The 21,229-nt window shown below is 43.7% G+C and overlaps 1 protein-coding gene across 1 annotated transcript in view; it reads right to left on the bottom strand.

Annotated features, from left to right (window-relative positions):
* myo16 (myosin XVI) overlaps positions 1-21,229 on the bottom strand; it is a 250,670-nt gene that overhangs the window by 148,473 nt on the left and 80,968 nt on the right. The window contains exons 6-9 of the mRNA XM_060929678.1: positions 20,208-20,332; positions 19,347-19,472; positions 1,865-1,940; positions 947-1,097 (exon numbers count right to left, since the gene is read on the bottom strand). Of these exons, the coding sequence (XP_060785661.1) occupies positions 947-1,097; positions 1,865-1,940; positions 19,347-19,472; positions 20,208-20,332 (478 nt within the window). The remainder of the gene's footprint in view (positions 1-946; positions 1,098-1,864; positions 1,941-19,346; positions 19,473-20,207; positions 20,333-21,229) is intronic.

The raw sequence follows: 21,229 nt of genomic DNA, 5'->3' as shown, positions 1-21,229 counted from the left end.
AGTTCATGTGAGGAAACCCACCAACATCCCAGAGCTTAAGCTGTTCTGTACGGAGGAATGGGCTAAAATTCCTCCAAGGCGGTGTGCAGGACTGATCAACAGTTACCGGAAATGTTTAGTTGCAGTTATTGCTGCACAAGGGGGTCACACCAGATACTGAAAGCAAAGGTTCACATACTTTTGCCACTCACAAATGTGTAATCTCATCTCATCATCTCTAGCCGCTTTATCCTGTTCTACAGGGTCGCAGGCAAGCTGGAGCCTATCCCAGCTGACTACGGGTGAAAGGCGGGGTACACCCTGGACAAGTTGCCAGGTCATCACAGGGCTGACACATAGACACAGACAACCATTCACACCTACGGTCAATTTAGAGTCACCAGTTAACCTAACCTGCATGTCTTTGGACTGTGGGGGAAACCGGAGCACCCGGAGGAAACCCACGCGGACACGGGGAGAACATGCAAACTCCACACAGAAAGGCCCTCGCCGGCCACGGGGCTCGAACCCGGACCTTCTTGCTGTGAGGCGACAGCGCTAACCACTACACCGCCGTGCTGCCCACAGATGTGTAATATTGGATCATTTTCCTCAATAAATAGATGACCAAGTATAATATTTTTGTCTTATTTGTTTAACTGGGTTCTCTTTGTCTACTTTTAGGACTTGTGTGAAAATCTGATGATGTTTTAGGTCATATTTATGCAGAAATATAGAACATTCTAAAGGGTTCGCAAACTTTCAAGCACCACTGTATATGACCTGTAAATTAGGGACTAGTGGGCAGAAGTTTAGTTCCACAAGGCTAAAGCCTGTTCAGCAGTTGCACCCAAATCATCGTTCAATTTGATTAGTTTGTATGTCATTCTGTGTGCTCAATTCTGCACACAACTTTGGTAAAGAAGGGTTTTGTATGTGCACAATCAGTCCTCCATGAAGCACGTACAGTTTTTTAACCAGCATGCTGACATCCTGGTTGAGCTCTTCACAGTGTTCTTCTGAATGAGGGGGTAGCAACGTTGGGTCTTTCTGTCTCTGCACCCAGAACTCCTCTGCCTTCAGCAACACGTCTGCTATTTGGTCCGACGCAGCAATATCTGAAATGAGGGAAAGGTTATGATGTTCTGCATTTAACATATACAAAGATATTAAATAATAAATCTCTCTCTCTCTCACACACACACAAATATTTCCATTGTTTGAGATGCACTAGCAATTATATTGTACCAGTAATTTTGTTGACGTAGTAAAACTGACATCACAGAGTTATTTATTCCTGAACACTCCACTGAGAATACAATTTACGTCCGAGCTGACATAATTTACAGGCCTACTATTTTTGGGTTATTGATGTTTAGATTAAATCCATTAAAATCAATCAAATCAATCACTCTAAGATGTTAATAATAAGCATAATAAGTTTGATAATGAGAGGTTGTGACTACCACTAGTGGACCCCTGGTTATGCTTCACAAACCCTACATTGAAGACCACAGCCCTCATGACTGGGTCATGTTCTACTGTAACTGTAATGAGCTGTGCTGCTTTTCAACTGTGATGGGTCAATCGGCAATCATGTACACACAACATTTATGCACTCTCTCTCTCTCTCTCTCTCTCGCGCACACACACACACACACCTGTTTTTCATGCTGTTATGTTTTCTTTGTTCCAGGTCACGTTTACACACTAACGCAAAGTAGATTTAACACTGAATGAAGGTCAAACAGGGTGATTTTATCTCTTCCAGAGATAATGCATCACTCTTTTCATGCTTCATTACCTTGAATGTACTTTGTATGGACATTTGTGTGCGTGCATGCATGTGCGCACACACACACACACACACACACACACACCCTACCTGAAGGCTTATCTTGATTGCAGTTTAGTAGAGTGGGGTCAGCTTTGTGCTTTAGCAGCTGGTTTACAATATGCATCTACAAGGAAGAGAAAACACACACACACAAACTAGAGATCTGGATCGAAGTTCAAAGAGAATGCCAAAGATTGCTGAAGATGTAGGTCACATCCTTGCAGCAGACTGTGCATGCTCCCACCCTTCAGAGAGCTCAGAGCCGATGAGCCCATACGGTATGCACAAACACATACAAACAACCCCCCGCCCCAATACACACACACAGTTGGCTGCGGCTTCTGAACTTATTACTTTTTAGTCTTCTATATTTGTTTTATGTCAGAAATATGCTTTGGCATAGAGTGTTGAGTCAAGCTCAAACAAACATCATCAAAAATTAAAAAAAAAAAAGCAACAGAGCTGCAAACATTAATTATTGCACAGATTGAGAATTTCAGTGCCTGAGAGTCAAATGATTCAAAAAATGAATGTGAGCACAAAGCAACTATTTATTATTTGCATGGTGGATTAAAATGAGCGTGTATTTATCAAATGATGCTGGTTATAATGCTTCAGTGGTCTTTTAACTTCGTTTCAGCAGTCCCTCACTTCACATTTCAACAAATACGGAGTAAAAACAAATACATGAGAAAGACAACACAGGATGTATTATAGAACAGCAAAAGAAAACGATAATGTACAAAATGAATGAACACATTAACACATGAATTAGAAGGCGTATCCAAACTTCTGACTGCTACTGTATATTATATATGAGCTGTCAATCGATTAAAATATTTAACAGCGATTAATCACATTATTGTCCATAGTTAACTCACAATCACAAATTAACTGCACTTTTTAAATCTGTTCTAAATGTACCTTAAAGGGATATTTTTCAAGTTTTTGGGGAGTGGGAGTGGACAAATACGTGGCCAGGTCAGGAAGAGTAAGGCTAGACACAGCAAAAATTATTTTTGTAGGTATTTTATTCCCCCAGTGCATTTAAAAAATAAAGCAGTGTTAGCTTTATAATTGTGAGGGTTTAGCACAATTCAGTGTGAACAAAACAATATAGTATTTTCCTCTAGTTCTGTACTTAACTTCCAGCCTCAAACTATGCCATAAAATAAACTAAACAAAGTCGGTGATGTGGACTCTGGACAACAGTAGTGGCTATCTTTAAATAAGAAAAATAAAAATACAAAACCCAACTAAATACATTTGTTAAGCCACACAGCTCAAAGATGTTTTCCAAGAAAATGCAGTAACTCACTGGTAAATATACAGTACATTCATGAGCAAAAACTGCATTTATAAACACTTTTAAATCACTCACAAATTTCTCAGAATAAAACAAACTCTCTCACTCCAGTGTGCAACCTGCACGCTTGCACACACACACACACACACACACCTGGACCTTAACACATCTTCTTTTCTCCCCTGTGGACCATCAAAAGCATACAAAAAACACACACAGTTTATGTAAACAGTCAGAATGCAACAATATAAGTTGATTCTATACACAAGTGCACTTTATCACGACTTATGCCGACCAGCTACTTGTTATGTCACTTCCTGATTTCCCAAACTACAGGGGAGGGGGCACATAACGTGCAGGTGTTAATCGCGCGTTAAAAATAATGAGCGCTGTTAAAAAGGAATTTGCGTTAATGCGTTATCACATTGACTTCAACAGCCCTTATATGACACACACAATTCCAAAAAATTTGGGACACTATGGAAATTCAATAAAAACAGAACACAATAATTTGCAAATCATGGAAATCCTATATTTAATTGAAAATTGTACAAAGACAACATATCAAAAGTTAAAACTGAGAAATTTTATTGGTTTTTGAGAAATATGCGCTCATTTTGAATTTGATGTCAGCAACAAATCAGAAAAGTTGGGCCAGTAGCAACAAAAGACTGAAAAAAGTTGTGTAATGCTTAAAAAACAAACAAAAAAACTAATTTGGTTTATTGGCAACAGGTCAGTAACATGAAAAGAACCCGATCCCAACTGTAAAATATGGTCGAGGTTCTATGATGTTTTGGGGATGTTTTCCCTCCAAAGGCCCTGGAAACCTTGTTAGGGTTCATGGCATCATGGAGTCCATGAAATTCCAGGAAATTTTGAATGAAATTCCGGCTGCCTCTGCCAGGAAATTAAAACTGTCATCATTGGATCTTCCAGCAGGACGATGATCTGAAGCATATGTCCAAATCAATACAAAAATGGTTCGCTGTCCACAGAATCAAGCTTCTGCCCTGACCATCTCAGCCCCCTGACCTGAACCCCATTGAAAACCTGTGGGGGGGAGCTGAAGAGGAGAGTGTACAAGAGAGGGCTGAGGGCCCTGGATGATCTGGAGAGATTGTGTAAAGAGGAATGGTCTCAGATGCCCTGTTCTGTATCTCCGACCTTATAAAATGTTCTAGGAGAAACTCAGTGCTGTTTTACTGGCAAAGGAGGTTGTACAAATTATTAAATGCAGGGGTGCCAATAATAGTGGCACATCTTTTTGTTGAAAATAATTATTTCTTGATGAGGGGTTTGTTTTTTCTCTGAATAAATTTATTTCAATTAAAGGTTGGCTGCATGTTCTCCCCGTGTCCGCGTGGGTTTCCTCCGGGTGCTCCGGTTTCCCCCACAGTCCAAAGACATGCAGGTTAGGTTAACTGGTGACTCTAAATTGACCGTAGGTGTGAATGTGAGTGTGAATGGTTGTCTGTGTCTATGTGTCAGCCCTGTGATGACCTGGCGACTTGTCCAGGGTGTACCCCGCCTTTCACCCGTAGTCAGCTGGGATAGGCTCCAGCTTGCCTGCGACCCTGTAGAACAGGATAAAGCGGCTACAGATAATGAGATGAGATGAGAGAAATACAATATCGCCTGCATTTATGGTTAGTGATAGAGTTTTTGGTTTGCTAATGTTAAAGCTAGATGGCCTTTCAATTTCATAAAACCGGCATACAAAAAAAGCCATTCTGTGGATGGGAAGTTATTTAATTTGAGGGGATTAAAGCAAATAATGTTCATGAAATTACTCGCTTCACGCAATCAAGCAGACAGAGGAAGTCCGTGTGCGCATGCGCAGGTTCACCTTCTTCTTTTGGGTTTTACGGCAGCTGGCATCCAGAGTGTTGCATTACTGCCATTTACCTTTGACCGTGCACTGACAGTTCTATCATTCTGTCACTAAACAAACAGCTGATCACACCGAGGTGCTCGCTGACCGCCGATATTTATTAGTTTGGTCCTGCGTTTCCTTTCCTTCGCAACATAACGTCTTTTCTTCTCGCTTTCCGTTACTGTAGTCAGTCCTTCACGTTTCATTCGTGTCCTCCATTTTTCTGTCCTGTTTCAAATTTCTATCACACAATGCCTTGCGTGAATGGGGAAAGCCCACCACGTGATGCATGACGTAGTATCCTGAATTGGGTCATGGCGAAGCAGGAAAAAAATAGCGGACAATTTAGGGCCATGTGGCCCTAAATTCATTAATTGTTCCATTAAAAAATATATAAATAAATAAAATTGGAAGTCTGTGATTTGAATTCAGTAGCTTTTGGTCCACTAAACAAAAATAATTGGTTGTCAGGGAAAATTCTTTTTATGACCTAATCTTGAAAAACCTGAAAGGCAGTCTACCTTTAACTAATGCAGTAAATAATGCTAGTTGAGGAATCCTTATACCACAGCAACACTGAATTCTCTTAGGCTGATGATACACGGGGCAACTTTTTGGGTAATGTTGCCGGGCAATTGTGCTTCAACACTTCCCCATTGAGATTGTGCAACATAATTTCTATCTGAACCAATTTGATCATTTTGGGCAACTTTTTAACGTCATCCAATCAGAGAGCTAGCAGCGAATCACATGACCACCTGAAAGCTTCTGAAACTTTCAACAAAGATAGCAGCGTTTCCGGGAGTGGAGGCAAGAAAAAGAGAGACGACTTGTATCTTCTTATGCCGGTAAGTTGTTATGTGTAAACCCAAAGTGGTGAATTGACCTCATCAAATGCTCAGAAAACCAACACACACGTGCTCAGGTTGTAATTAAGATATCGATTTTTTTCAGCCAAGCGTAAACTGCTGTTAGCTAACGGCACGGTGGCGGCAGCGGCACGGTGATGTAGTAGTTATCACTATCGCCTCACAGCAAGAAGGTTCTGGGTTCGAGCCCAGTGGCCGGCGAGGGCCTTTCTGTGTGGAGTTTGCATGTTCTCCCCGTGTCTGCGTGGGTTTCCTCCGGGTGCTCCGGTTTCCCCCCACAGTCCAAAGACATGCAGTTAGGTTAACGTAGGGCGGCCTTGGGCTAAAATGCCCTTAAGCAAGGTACCGAACCCCTGACTGCTCCCCGGGCGCTGTAGTGTGGCTGCCCACTGCTCTGGGTGTGTATGTGCATGTGTTCACTGCTCCAGATGGGTTAAATGCAGAGGATGAATTTCACTGTGCTTGAAGTGTGCATATGACAAATAAAGGTTTCTTCTTCTTCTTACCACCGCTCCATAGAGATTGAATGGGATTTAGCTAACTAGCAGTGGTTTTTGCTAACATAGTTAGCTGAAAGTTATTGCTAGCTATGTAGGGATAAAGTTAGCTCTCTTGTGTTAAGTTAAAAATGATGGGCAGCTCATGATGGTTTTTGTGTGAGTTGTAATAGAGATTGTTTAACTTATCGTCTGATCTAATTCACGTGCAGAGCACGACTACTTGTGGAACCCATGGGCGAAACAGTACAAACTTTGGGATCTAAAAAAGAAAGCCTTTCAGGAGCTCTGTCGCACCCTTTTGCTCCTCAGCAGCCATCTCCTGGTCTATGTCCTTTTTAATTCTTTTGCTGAGATGAGAGTTAAACTATTACGTTTTTGCCGTTATGGTTTTGTTGTGCATGTGTCAGTTATTAGTTACAGCATATGTGACTGAGGCTAGTAGCATTTTATAGAGATTTAAAAAGTGTTTATTATTAAAAGAATAATGTGGTTATTTTGACTTATAAATGTTAAAATAATGGCAAATTATCTTTTGACCAGAGTATCCATTCAGTTTTGTTCCAGAAGTGATACTTGAGCAAAATAAAGGCTGAAGCCAAGACAAAAGTACCAGCTGTGAATGTTTCAGCATCCATGTTTGCGGTGTCGGTCTCCCTGGCAAGAGATTTGCTATTATCTGATGGGTTGTTACCAACTGTCTGTTGCCCTAATTAGTTGCCCTGTGTCTCACCCGGTTGCCCGTTGCCGGCAGCACTGCCCAAAAAGTTGCCCTGTGTATCATCATCTTTAAGTCTTATTGGTGTTGATTGATTGATCTATAACAGTGGATCTGAAAGTAGTTCAAATCATGGTTTTATTAATGCCCTCAATATATTATTGTTTACAGTTAAATTATACTTGTATGGAGAACGCGTCACATAATCTCAGCCTAATAATAAAGATTTAAAAAACGTTATTTAACAAACAAAAATCTATTTTACTGTTGATATGTTGAAGCTTTCTATAAGGAGATGTTTATTTAACAGTTATGGATGTCTCAGTGTGGAAGTGTCAGTGCTTTGTGTAGGTATCATGCCGCCATTCTGTGTCTAAGAACTACAACTCCCAGTCCTCTTCCGCGTGACGTCACGTGTGGGCAGGATCATCTACGTCAGTCCGCCATGCACGCATAAGTCCAGGCGGAAGCTCCGCTCTTTGTCTCTCGTGTCCGGATTCCAAGGAATCTAGACGCACAAAAGAGATGCTCTCAAACCCGAAAACACTTCCTTCTTGCAAGATTCACCATCCAGCGCATTCTGTGCTTAACCACTGGCCAAGGTAAAAGTCCAGAATAGCGCGATCTTTAAACTCAACCTGAGTTACAACCGGTTTATTCATATTAGAAGTGATGCCACGACTGCCGCTCAAACGCAGTTTTAATTTATAATTAGGAGCGACCAGATTCCTCCTGATTAAAGCACTGTGCATATTATTCTGATCAGAGACTTTTCCTCACGAATGCTGAAGTTCGGGCCAAGAATCCTCTGCCTTCACGGAAACGACCCAAGTGATCCGCTGGACCAGGAAGCTCTCCACGCTTTCTACACGAGCGGTTCACGTGCTTCATGAACAGCGAAGCTCTGCAACGGCGAACATCTTCTCAGAACTTTGCTAGAGGCAAGATATTGAGTAAAATATATTTGGGCATAATAATTAAGCTAGTTTTAGGAAGTTGCTTTATTGAAAGTGTGAATTTAAACCCAGGTTTATTCATTACACTATTAGACACGCAGCGTGTCGAATTGAATTGTTCCATTTGTTTAATCTCATTTGTTTTAATAGGCTGTGCATGTCTCCCTCTCTCTTATTCTTCTTACTAACATAATTCTCTTAACACACATTTTGATCTTATTAAGAGTTCAGGAGTTTGGTAATGTTATGAGTGTGGAATCCTTTTGTTACTTAGAAACACGTGCTCAACAGGCCTGACCAGGCCTGATACACTTTAGATAGCTTCCCTTTTGTCTTAGCTTAGCAACACGAAGCTAATCTGGGCCTACCTCGTGCTCAAACACATTTTGGTTAGCTATACAGAACTAGCCTTTTGTCTAAACACATGGTCAAGCCCCTCCTCCACACTCAACATACCAAGACATCAGATAAGAACATTCCAAATTTTATAGCTCCCTCATACACACACCTTGGCTCAGGCCTAGGGGCCTAACACACACACACATACACACACACACACACACACACACCTCACTGCTTGTATATATTGATTTATTATTTTTATCTTTGTATAATAAATTCATTTATTATCAAAGCTGTGTATATATCTTGTTGGTGTGAACAATATCTGAAGTCCCCAATCGCAAAGAATTCAAAAAGGTGCAGATTTATGTAATATAGTAAGTGATCAATAATAATTTGGAAATATACCATAATCTAGCTATTTGGTAATTTATCCAGGATTAATGGTATGATTCACTAAATGATTCATTGAACGATTCACTAAATGATTCACTGAATGATTCACTTCAAATGAGACTGATTCTATGGTATGATTCAATTCAAATGAGTCAAAGTAAACGATTCAATGGGATTGATTCATTTTAATTAATAACCTTCAAATTTAATGAGACTGATTTAATGAGATTGATCACTTAATTTCAATAATTAACTGATTGCACCTACATTTGCATCAGTTGGTTCAAGTTTTCCAATACAGGAAACTCCTCAGAACGGAGGATTTTTTTTTTTGGTTTCTCTGTAACACAAGCAGCTTCATTTTTTTTCAGAGAGAGAGAGAGAGAGAGAGAGAGAGAGACAGGTTGGTAAGGGAACGGCTGCTATAATGGAAGTGATAACAGGAACTAACATGTTTGTGAACGTTCCACAGCATCACAGCATTTAATATACTGCAACTACAAATGGATAAAGTGTACGACGTGTTACAAATTTATTTTTTTAGTGTTGGCAAATTGCTGTGGTACAAGAGGAATACAACATTCCAGGATGGGCTGTTCTGGGAAAACAGTGAACTTCAGCGTGGTAATGACCGTCCACTTTCTGTTGGGACACATCATACCACCCTGTCAGTGATTATTTTTCTACTGGTGCATGTCCTCGTGTGCTTTATTCCTTAGTTACTGAAGTGTTACTGAACTTTCAATTAATTTCACCGATAGAGATTCCAAATTAGAAAAAAAAAGCATGCAAAAACTAACCATTAACATTATATTTTACATGGGTGTTAACTCTTAGTAAGGAAAGTGTTAGGGTTTTGCTGGGATTCGAACCTGGTTCGTTGGTGTGATAATCCAGCAAACCCCCACTAGGCCACCAGGGGGATGACTCAAATGCAGAGGCGTGAGGCGGAAGTAGAAAAAGAATCAAAAGGTTTATTTAAACTATATACACTATATACAGGGCAAAACAAAAGACAAAAAAAAACCAAAGAGTATAATCCAAAAGAAAAGCAAAGTGCAAAAATACAAAAGCTAAGAAGATCAAAAAACACAGTACAAAGGAAACTGGAGATAAACATAACAGCACAAAGACTCCGTGACAAGAGGACTGAACTCAGGGGTATAAATAGACAAACTAATTAAGGACACAGGTGAAGATAATTAGGCAATTAACACAAACACAAAACACAGGAACAGTGGCGGCCTCTAGAGGCCAAAATAAACACGACATGAAAAGGAAATAACAGCGGCCTCTAGAGGCCAAAACAGTCCAAGTCCTAACAGGACCCCCTCCTCTAGGAGCGTCTCCTGACGTTCCCAGGGCGATCCGGATGGGCCGAATGGAAGTCCCGACACAGTTCTTTATCTAGGACATCCCGAGCAGGAACCCAGCAGCGCTCCTCAGGACCATAGCCCTCCCAGTCCACCAGATATTGCAAGCCGCCACGGACCCGGCGGGAGTCAAGCAGGCGATTCACAGTGAACACAGTCTGCCCCTGGAAGATGCGGGGGGGTGGGGGGTTCCTAGGGGCAGGGGCATACGTAGATGTCAGTACGGGCCGTAACAGGGAAACATGGAAAGTGGGGTTGATCCTCAGAGTCCGGGGCAACTGGAGCCGGTAGGAGACAGGGTTCACCCTGCGCACCACCTTGAAGGGGCCAATGTAGCGAGGAGCAAGCTTGCGGTTCTCCACCCGCAGTGGAAGGTCCTTAGTGGACAGCCAAACACGCTGCCCAGGGCGGAAAGCGTGTGCAGGTCTTCTATGGCGGTTGGCCTGAGTCTGGTTGGTTCTGGAGGTCTGTATGAGGGTCTTCCTGACCTTGCTCCAGGTCTTGCGACACCGTCTCACATATTGGTTGACCGAGGGCACCCCCGCGTCCTCCTCCTGGTCCGGGAACAGAGGTGGCTGGAACCCAAATTGGCACTGGAATGGCGACAGCTTGGTGGCCGATGACTGCAGGGTGTTGTGGGCGTACTCCGCCCATGGCAGCCAGGTGCTCCACGATGTCGGGTTATCCATAGCCAGGCCTCGCAGGGTGGTTTCCAGGTCCTGGTTGAGCCTCTCCGTCTGACCATTGGACTGTGGATGAAACCCAGAGGAGAGGCTGGCAGTGGCTCCGATGACCTTGCAGAACCCGTGCCACACTCGGGAGGAGAACTGGGGCCCTCGGTCTGAGACGATGTCCTGTGGAAGACCAAAGACTCGGAAGACATGATTAAACAAAAGTTTCGCAGTTTCAAGAGCAGAGGGGAGTTTGCACAGTGGTATGAAGCGGCAGGCCTTGGAGAATCTGTCAACTAAGACCAAAATGACCGTGTTACCTTGTGACTCAGGGAGACCCGTGATAAAGTCGACTGCCACGTGGGACCAGGGACGCCGGGGAATGGTCTGAGGATGCAGGAGACCCTGGGGACGCTGTCGTGGGTTCTTGGTTCTGGTGCAAACCTCACAGGACAGGACAAATGACCTTACTTCCTTCTCCATGTTAGGCCACCAGAAGCGTCTTTTCAGGAAGTCCAGGGTCCTCCGAGCTCCCGGGTGGGCGGTGAGAGGGGAAGAGTGACCCCACTGGAGAACCTTGGCCCGGGCTTGATGTGGGACGTACAAGAGGCCTGGTGGCCCCGTCCCAGGACCGGGGTCCTGGCGTTGGGCTCGTCGGACAGCCTCCTCAATACCCCAGCGGACAGGGGCCACAATCCGGGACACAGGGATAATAGGCCCGACTTCATTCTCCCTGTTAGTGGCAGAGAACAGTCTGGACAGTGCGTCAGGTTTGGTGTTCTTGGAGCCGGGGCGGTATGAGAGGGTGAAGTCAAACCGACTGAAAAACAGGGCCCACCTAGCCTGTCGAGGGTTCAGTCTCTTGGCTTGCTGGAGGTACTCCAGGTTCTTGTGGTCAGTCCAAACCAGGAATGGATGTTGTGCTCCCTCCAGCCAGTGCCTCCACTCCTCAAGGGCCAGTTTGACCGCTAGCAGTTCTCGATCCCCCACATCGTACCGGGACTCAGCAGGACTCAGGCGGTGGGAGAAGTAAGCGCAGGGGTGCAGCTTTCCTTCCGAACGTTGAGAGAGCACCGCGCCGACACCACTGTCCGAGGCGTCCACCTCCACGATGAATGGTTGGGAGGTGTCCGGGAGAACCAGAATGGGTGCCGTGCAGAAGCGGTCCTTGAGGTCTTTGAACGCCTTTTCTGCCTGAGGAGACCAGCCATAAGATCCACCTGTCCCTTTGGTGAGGTCAGACATGGGTGCTGCCACAGAACTGAAGTTCCTGATGAACTTGCGGTAGAAGTTAGCGAATCCTAAGAACCGCTGAACCTCCTTAACGGACTTGGGAGTAGGCCAATCCCGGACGGCCAGGGTCTTGGCAGGGTCCATTTGGAGTTGGCCTGTCCGTACAATAAATCCCAGAAAGGAGACCTCGGGAACATGAAATTCGCATTTCTGGGCCTTGGCGAACAGATTGTTCTGTAGCAGCCTCTGGAGAACCTGGCGGACATGGTGGCGGTGCTCCTGCACGGTCTTGGAAAAGATAAGGATGTCGTCGAGGTAGACAAAAACGTATAGGTTAATCATGTCCCTTAAGACGTCGTTGATTAGGGCCTGAAAAACAGCTGGTGCGTTGGTGAGTCCGAAGGGCATCACCTGGTATTCGTAGTGCCCAGACGGGGTGTTAAAGGCAGTCTTCCACTCGTCTCCCTGTCGGATACGGATGAGGTGGTATGCGTTCCGTAGGTCCAACTTGGTGAAGACGGTGGCGCCTTGGAGCAGGTCGAAAGCTGTGGACATCAGCGGAAGGGGATATCGGTTGCGCACAGTGATCTTATTCAGGCCCCTGTAATCAATACATGGTCGGAGCCCCCCATCCTTCTTGCCGACAAAGAAGAAGCCGGCTCCAGCAGGTGAAGTGGAGGGTCGAATAAACCCAGAGACCAGGGCATCTTTGAGGTATTCCTCCATGGCCTTGCGTTCTGGCTGAGAGAGTGAAAACAGTCTGCCACGAGGAGGGGTAGTCCCAGGGAGCAAGTCGATGGCACAGTCGTAGGCCCGGTGCGGAGGAAGAACGGCGGCCCTGCTCTTGCTGAATACCTCCTTGAGATCCCAGTACTCTGTGGGAACTTGAGATAACTCGGTGAGATCAGGGGGCTCGGCAGGAGACACAGGAGAGCTAGAGAGCAGACAAGAGGCATGGCATGCAGGGCCCCATTCCACAACCTGGCTTGTTACCCAGTCTATGCGAGGGTTGTGGCGAGTAAGCCAAGGAAGGCCTAGAATAACTGGGAACTCAGGTGAAGGAATCAGGTGCAGGGATATTTCTTCCTTGTGACCTTGAGACTGGAGGAAGACTGGAGAAGTAACTTGAGTGACTCTTCCATCACCTAACGCTTGGCCATCGAGGGCAGACACAGACAGAGGGACTTCAAGAGGTGCAGTAGGTATATTGATGCTTTGGGCAAAGTGAATATCCATAAAGTTCCCAGCCGCCCCTGAGTCTATCAAAGCTTGACAAGAGTGGACAGACTCACCCCAGGAGATGGAGACCGGGATGTAGATTCCTTGGCCAGGGAGTCCGGGAGAGAGGGTAGGCCCCGTCACAACCCTCCCTCGGCTGGACGGGGCGGTCCTTTTCCCAAGAGTTCGGGACATGATGCTCGGAAGTGACCAGGCTTGCCACAGTAGATGCAGCACTTGTCCCTCCTTCTGCGCTCCCTCTCAGATGCGGAGAGGCGAGTACGACCCACTTGCATGGGTTCTGGACAGTCACTGAAGGAGGTAGACGGTCTCCAGGTAGAGGTAGGGAGGCTGGGGGGGCTCAAGGCTTGGTGGCGTTCTCTCATCCTGTTGTCCAGACGAATAGCATGTGAGATGAGGGTTTCGAGGTCACTTGGGCATCCAATAGAGGCCAGACCGTCCTTGATGGGGTCAGACAGACCATGGTGGAAGGCTGACACCAGGGCAGTCTCGTTCCATCCACTTACTGCTGCGAGTGTTCGGAACGAGATGGCGTAATCTGCGACGCTTCCTCCTTGCCGGATGGACATGAGCTTTCGGGCTGCGTCGGTACTGATGTCTGCCTGATCGAAGACCCGAAGCATCTCTTCAGAAAACAGCTGGAAATCAAAGCACTCAGGTCCCTGTCTTTGCCAGATAGCAGTAGCCCAGGCTCGCGCCTTACCAGCTAATAAGGTGATCACAAAGGCAATCTTGCGGCGATCCGTAGTGTAGGTGGTAGGCTGAAGCTCAAAGGTGAGTTGACACTGGGTAAGGAACTCTCGGCACTCACTGTGCTTGCCGTCATACCTCTGTGGTGCAGGAAGGCTGGGTTCGCGAGGTGAAGAAGGCAGCATTGCAGGAGGCACTGGAGCAGGAGTGGGAGCTGGATCAGGAGCAGGAACTGGATCAGGAGCAGGAGATGCAGGCAGAGATGTCAGCTGTGCCAGGGTTTTCCCAATTTGCTGAAGCAGTTCCTCGTGGCGAGCGAGGGCCTCACGTTGGCTGGTGAGCGTACGTCCATGAGCGTCCATGGTCGCTCCGAAGCGTGTCAAAGCTGCCATAATTCCCTGAAGGTTGGCCGGGTAGACAGTTGAAGCAGCCTCTGCTGAGTCGGTCATGACGGAGTCTTTCTGTTAGGGTTTTGCTGGGATTCGAACCTGGTTCGTTGGTGTGATAATCCAGCAAACCCCCACTAGGCCACCAGGGGGATGACTCAAATGCAGAGGCGTGAGGCGGAAGTAGAAAAAGAATCAAAAGGTTTATTTAAACTATATACACTATATACAGGGCAAAACAAAAGACAAAAAAAAACCAAAGAGTATAATCCAAAAGAAAAGCAAAGTGCAAAAATACAAAAGCTAAGAAGATCAAAAAACACAGTACAAAGGAAACTGGAGATAAACATAACAGCACAAAGACTCCGTGACAAGAGGACTGAACTCAGGGGTATAAATAGACAAACTAATTAAGGACACAGGTGAAGATAATTAGGCAATTAACACAAACACAAAACACAGGAACAGTGGCGGCCTCTAGAGGCCAAAATAAACACGACATGAAAAGGAAATAACAGCGGCCTCTAGAGGCCAAAACAGTCCAAGTCCTAACAGAAAGAAATACAACGAAACCGTCAATGACGGCGTAGCTCACTCCGGCCCCATCTAGTACAGAAGGAACGATCTAAAGTGGGCCACCTTCCGCAATAAATGTTGCGGCTAGAGATAATGAGATGAGATGAGCTATAAACACTATATACAAGCTATATATAGAAGCTATATACCGGTACACCCTAGGAATACCGACCTATTTGCCAGAAAGAATCCAAAACGGCGAGCAATTGACCGAGAAGAAGCGATTTTTGTTGAACCGCTCATTAAGGCTTAATTAGTCCATAACTTCATCAATAATTAAGCAAATCTGGGTAGAAGTTACATGCACCCTAGGTACCCCTACCTTCATGCCAGAAAGAATCAAAATCAATGAAGAATTGAGGGAGAAGAAGCGATTTGTGTGGAAACTGCTTGTTAGGGCTTAAATACTCCATATCTTAATTAATTGCAATTAATAATAATAAATTTGGGTAGAAGCTATATGCACCCCAGGCAGACCTACCTTCCTGCCAAAAAGAATAAAAATCAGTGAAGTGATTTTCGTGAAATGTGGACAGACAACAGACGAACAACGGACGACACGTGACGGCATAAGCTCATCGCCTGTCGGCCGGATGAGCTAAAAAAGGAAATGGAAAAAATAATACCATTAAAAAGTGGGAAAGGCTGAGAAAGGTGTTAAATTTAATTGTATATGTATCCGACTGAAAAAGCAAAGCAGGGTAAATAATATCACAGAAAAAGAAACTGCTTTTGTCAGGAGCCCAATCTGGCATCCTTTAAATGTAATTAAATATTTGATCAAGTCAGCACGAGTCCTCAAATCCTCAATAAATCCACCTTTCACTTTATAAACCAGTCGCTCTATCACTACCAAAGAGCAATCACACCTCCATTACAAAGCAACTAAATCACATTAATGAACATGTCGTTAAGAGATTTAAAGGAGAACTAAAGCATGGATTAAAGCAAAAAAAAATTATTTGACTGAAAATTTACGGGGGGGTTATGGGTGGATTTCAATGAAATTCTACGGGGGGGGGGGGGGTTATGGGTGGATTTTGATGAAATTCTGAGAATGGTTAACTTAGAACTGATAACTTTATTATCAATTAATTAATGGATTAATATATTCAATTTATTGCACTTTCTTTCCATTGCTTCCGTATATTATTTCTTTGTGGCAAACCACACAAATGCAAGCGCCTGGAATGTTTAGTTTTTTGCACCATGAACTAAATAGCTTTCCGTTTTCACCTATTTCGTACAGCCAAGCCCACCTCCACTTGTTTTTTACACCTTTATCGATGGCAGACACATCAGTGCCTTCTTTCATGTAAAGCGCATCCATGCTGCCGAAACCAAAAGCAGAATGACATGCTCCTCTATGCTCGACGTCAATATAGAAAAAAGTTTGGATCTTCGCTTAAATTAAAATTGGGGTTTGACCTTACTTTGTGTTGAATACGACTTCAAAAACAATTCAAGATTTTATTAAGAGAAATATTGTGGCCAACACGAGTGTTAAGTTACCTAAAAGATCGCGTGAAGTTGGCTGCTATCTACTTTGCGTTCGTTCTCATTTTCCTCCATCATTTCATAGGCCAGAAACAGATGTTTTGACGTAATTTAACTTAGTAGGCTATGATTATTATTTAACCGTAGTCTTCTAGACATTTTGACTGTTTGGGGCATTGAACGCTGGTGTATGATTTTCAGGGAATAAAGTTTAGCGCATGTCGGAACATCATGGCGCTCGCAGCCTCCAACTCCTCAAACGTCCTTTAAATTGTGATATAACGTAGGCTATAAGGCACGGTTCTAACATACCTTACACATTGGCCTAACGAAAATAATAATTGTTGGGGCGTCTGCTGATTTGTTAGCTATAAATTTAGGTCTAATTACTTCTGACAGTCTGCAAGCATTGCACCGTCGGGTCTTCAAGTCTGGCTGAAGCAGAGGAGCGGGCTTTCCGGGGTTTATTTTTTAACATGCTCTATTTCTATATGTCCAAGTTTGAACTAAGTCATTTTGGCAAGATTTAATTTAATACAAAACAGAAATGGTCAGACACAAGCACGCCAAGCACATGGGAATGTATTTTGCCAATTTTGACAGCGCATGTTTTTTTAATGCCGCACCGTAGACAGCGAACGTTTAAACATGATCAACCATAGGAAATGAACATGCATGAAAGCATGGCTCAAAAACAAAAAAGTTAAATAAACCCTGCTGATAGTTGATGGTGTTGCAACACATCAGTGTTATAACCCAATCTCTACCCAACCACCCGGCATTTTAATTCTCCTCGGATCAGCACCGACCTCACATTTGGCCTTGGGAGAGTTCAGTTGACGGAAATCCGTCACACGACGGAAAACTTTAATCCATGCTAAAGTCATTTTTAAACTTGCTTCATTTCTTAATTAACACGTTATTCAATTACGTTTTCGGTTTTAGTAACCTTATATCATGACTCATATTGGCAACTAATTGCAATTAAATATTCTACTTATCGGCCTATTCGGTTTTCAGCCATGTTGAATTTAGTTCGTTTGGTCCGCGGCAGGCGTCACTTATCCACGCGATCTTCGCGAGACTTGTGCGAGACTTCGAAACGTGAAGTGTCAGCCAGGTGTCAGTGCCGCCATTTTGAAAACTGTTTTCCAAATGAAATATTGCACAAAAACGAGTTTAAATGACGATTACGGCCTACTTTTTTCAAACTTTCCTGATTGCTTTCAAAACAAACAAAACTTCCGGCTTGATTACGTCAGCATTCGAAAGAAGGCGCGCGCGTCTTTTGACAACGTTGGCAGATGTCGGTCATTTTGATTTTGGCTGTACGTTTTACTTCCGTCCTACGATGTCTCGCACAGGTCTCAACGAATCTCGTTTACAGCCATCGCTTTGACATATGGACTGATGTATTACAGAGCATATTTCAAACACTCATAACTTGCTATAGCAGTGACAAAATAGCTATCAAAAATGCATTCTTATATTTAATAAAATGAGAGAAATAGAATTTTGATTAAAAAAATTTGCCTTCAGTTCCCCTTTAAAGGTGGGGTATGAGATTTTTTTCAGGAGTATTTTTTACCATATTGCTTGAAAAGCTCCTCACACCCATGTTGCAAGCAGTACAATAGAAGGTTTGACCCAAAAACGAAATATTTTAATCCAGTCTACAGTGTAAAATAAAGGAAAAACGCCATCCAATCATATCGAGATACCACCTCAAAATGACTGGATACTGACACGTCAATCAGACTGAAGCCCGCGACCAGCCCGGCCCTTCTGTGTGTGAGAGCGCGAGCAGCCCCTCCCCCAACCTGCGCGCTGCGAGCAGAGTGTCACACAGAGCGCAGGATTTTCTCAGTGCGCTCCCTCCAAACAACGGGGATTTACACGAAAACGGAAGGAGATATTCACAAAATCTTTTCACAGTGAGTGCCACAAGGCTCTCCTGAACACAATGATGTAATTTTTTTTGTCTGTAGTGTAAAAAATGAGGTCACTAGAGCGAGTTAAAAACGAGTGACTTTTCTGCCAAGTTTATAATGGCAGTCTATGGGGAAGCGCGGCTGTCCTCTCTTCACTTTCAGGCTTCTCATTCAAAAACTGCAAGTCCTATCGTGTAGGTAGACACATTGTGTGAATCAGGACAAGTGTGGCTACTACTTTTGAGAAAATGATGTGTGTGGAGTGAAAATTGGGGCTGAAAACACAGTTTAAATGAGAAAGTTTGAGCTATTTTTCCAAGCTTTCTACACTTTAACTTAACGAGCTCCACTGGTGTGTAATGAAATAGACACCCATTATAAAGCCGGAATTTCTCAGGCTTTATAAGGGGGAGGGGGGTGGAGACGCGGGGGGTGGGAGCATGGCGAGGGCGGGCCTGTTTCTTTTCAAAATATGGCTTGCGGGAACCGTTATTCCAAAATCTCGTACCCCACCTTTAAGTGACTGTGCACAAGCAGGGTTGATAAGAGAGAGAACAGTGTCAGTCTGACTGGGACCATTTGCTCATGAACAAATGCACACACGGACAGACACTATGCTATGCTTTCCCTGTGTGAATGCAAATCAGCTGAGTCAAACCATTATACGGCGGGGCTGCGTTACACTAGGTGGATGATCTGCATTGTGCAAGAGGGTTTGCAGTAAATCAGAATGTCAATAATCATCAAATGCCCATGACGAAGCCGAATGAATTTGTTTCGTAATATTTCACCAGGTTTGACCTTTCCAGTTTCAACTGCATGCACACTGATGTTTGCCTTTTTAAACTGGGTGCTTCAATTACAAAACATTTAACAGCTAAGGCATGGATAAGTGATTGATGAAGGTCACACATGTTCTAGGAAGATAAAGCTGCTGGATATTCGTGACAGCGGAACAAAATGAAGAGACTGACCTGCCCATATTTAGCAGCCAGGTGGAGTGGAGTCCAGTAGCTATTGTCTGCGGCCACTACATCTGCTCCGCTCTCCAGTAACAGATACACCACCTCCCTATAGCCGCTAGCACAAGCTATGTGCAACTACACACACACACACACAAAAAAAAAAAGCAACAGCAATCAGCACTGAAAGGAGTCTGTATATATTCAGTAATTGCATCTCGCTGAGCTTATTAAACATTTGTGATCTATTTGGGAGTGTTCTGCAATAGAGGTGCAAAATTAACCAGATCTTAAACGTCAGGGCTTTTTTTTTTTGAGTTGCTCAATTAGTTAAGCATGCAATATTAGTGAGCTTAGCTAAAGATGAGAAATTATTTTATTGCACTGCATTCATATGTTGTAAGTGTCCAATTGATTTTTGTCTTTTATTATACTTGAACTGGAAATAACTGGGTCAAATAACCACTCTTTACAACCATGGTAAGCAGAAAAGCATCCAAACAATACTACATATTTAAAGTTTATGTCGTTTATATTGCAAAGACTTCATTTGCATCATTTGTTATTACTCTTTCAAGAATATGAAATGGTGATAAATTACAAATAAGGAAACAAAACGGTGATTTTAATATCCATCATATAAAATTTCAGCTCTTGTACTCACACACGTCATTAGGAAAACTCCCCAAGCATGTGAAGATTTTTAAATTTTTTTTTTTAGAATTATAGCTTACATTATTAATCCTTTAAATGCAGCTAAGATGTACTTCACAACGAACATCATTTACAAGAGTATTTCTAAAAGGTAGATAAGTACAATGAACAGAACAAGTGAGTTAAAGTTGAGGTTAGATGAGCTGAATGTTTGTTCACCAGTGTGACTCCGTCCTCGTTTCTCTGGTTGACATTGGCTCCGCTGCTGACCAGCTGTCTCACGTCTGACAGCATGATGGAGGCTCTCTGAGTCTTCATCTGGTGTATGGAGCTCACATCCACTCCTGAAACACACACACACACACACACACACACAGTGGGAGATTAGTGTACGGTACAGTATCAAGTTTGTTCTCACATCCCACACTGTTCTGATTAGGCTGTGCGGTGCTAAAATTTTGGATCGATGTACTTAATTTTCCATGTACATGAGTGTCTGAGATACTTGTGGGAGATTCAAACAAAACATTTTTACACCGAGACACACATGCTGTTTTATAGGGGGTGTGGGTGCACAGTGGTGAGAGAATGGTTTATTGATAGTGAGGTAAAGTCCGTTGTTAGCCTGTTATTCCCCTGCAGGTGAAACCAGTGTGGGATTTCTCCCTTTCTTTTTAACTTGCTTCCACACACAGCTCTGAGACAGGCCAGAAGAAAGTGCTTCTACCGGTATATGCTTCTTTTTGAAGAATCACCAGGCCTTTCTTTTCCTTTCTTTTGTCTTGCCTCAGTGTACGATGAACAATATTTTTATCAATAAGATTTAAAAAAAATGAGTAAGGTCAGAAGAGATACAATAAATTTACCCATCAGAGAACAAAGTACAGAAAAGACCGCCCACTTCATTGTGCAACATGCCATGTTTCTTCTAATACCAGCATGACAATTCTGTTATTGATCACTTCTAATCTGAGCAAAACAGGTTCTAATAGTGACCGACTATTTACCAAAAATCTTGCAATGATATTATAACTACACTTTCAGTTCAAACGTTTGTGGACACATCAATACACCCAATACGTGGGCCTTCGTTAAACTGTTGCCACAAAGTAGGAAGCACACAATTCTATAGGATGTCTTTATATACTGTAGCATTACATGAAAGGGCCCAAACCTGTTCCAACATGACAATGCCCCTGTGCACAAAGTGAGTGAGCGGTCAAATGGGTAAATCCCCACAG

This window comes from Neoarius graeffei, chromosome 9, assembly GCF_027579695.1.
Source record: "Neoarius graeffei isolate fNeoGra1 chromosome 9, fNeoGra1.pri, whole genome shotgun sequence".
Lineage (NCBI taxonomy): Eukaryota > Metazoa > Chordata > Actinopteri > Siluriformes > Ariidae > Neoarius > Neoarius graeffei.
Note: the sequence above shows the minus strand (reverse complement) of the source record. Positions and strands in the feature narration are given on the sequence as shown.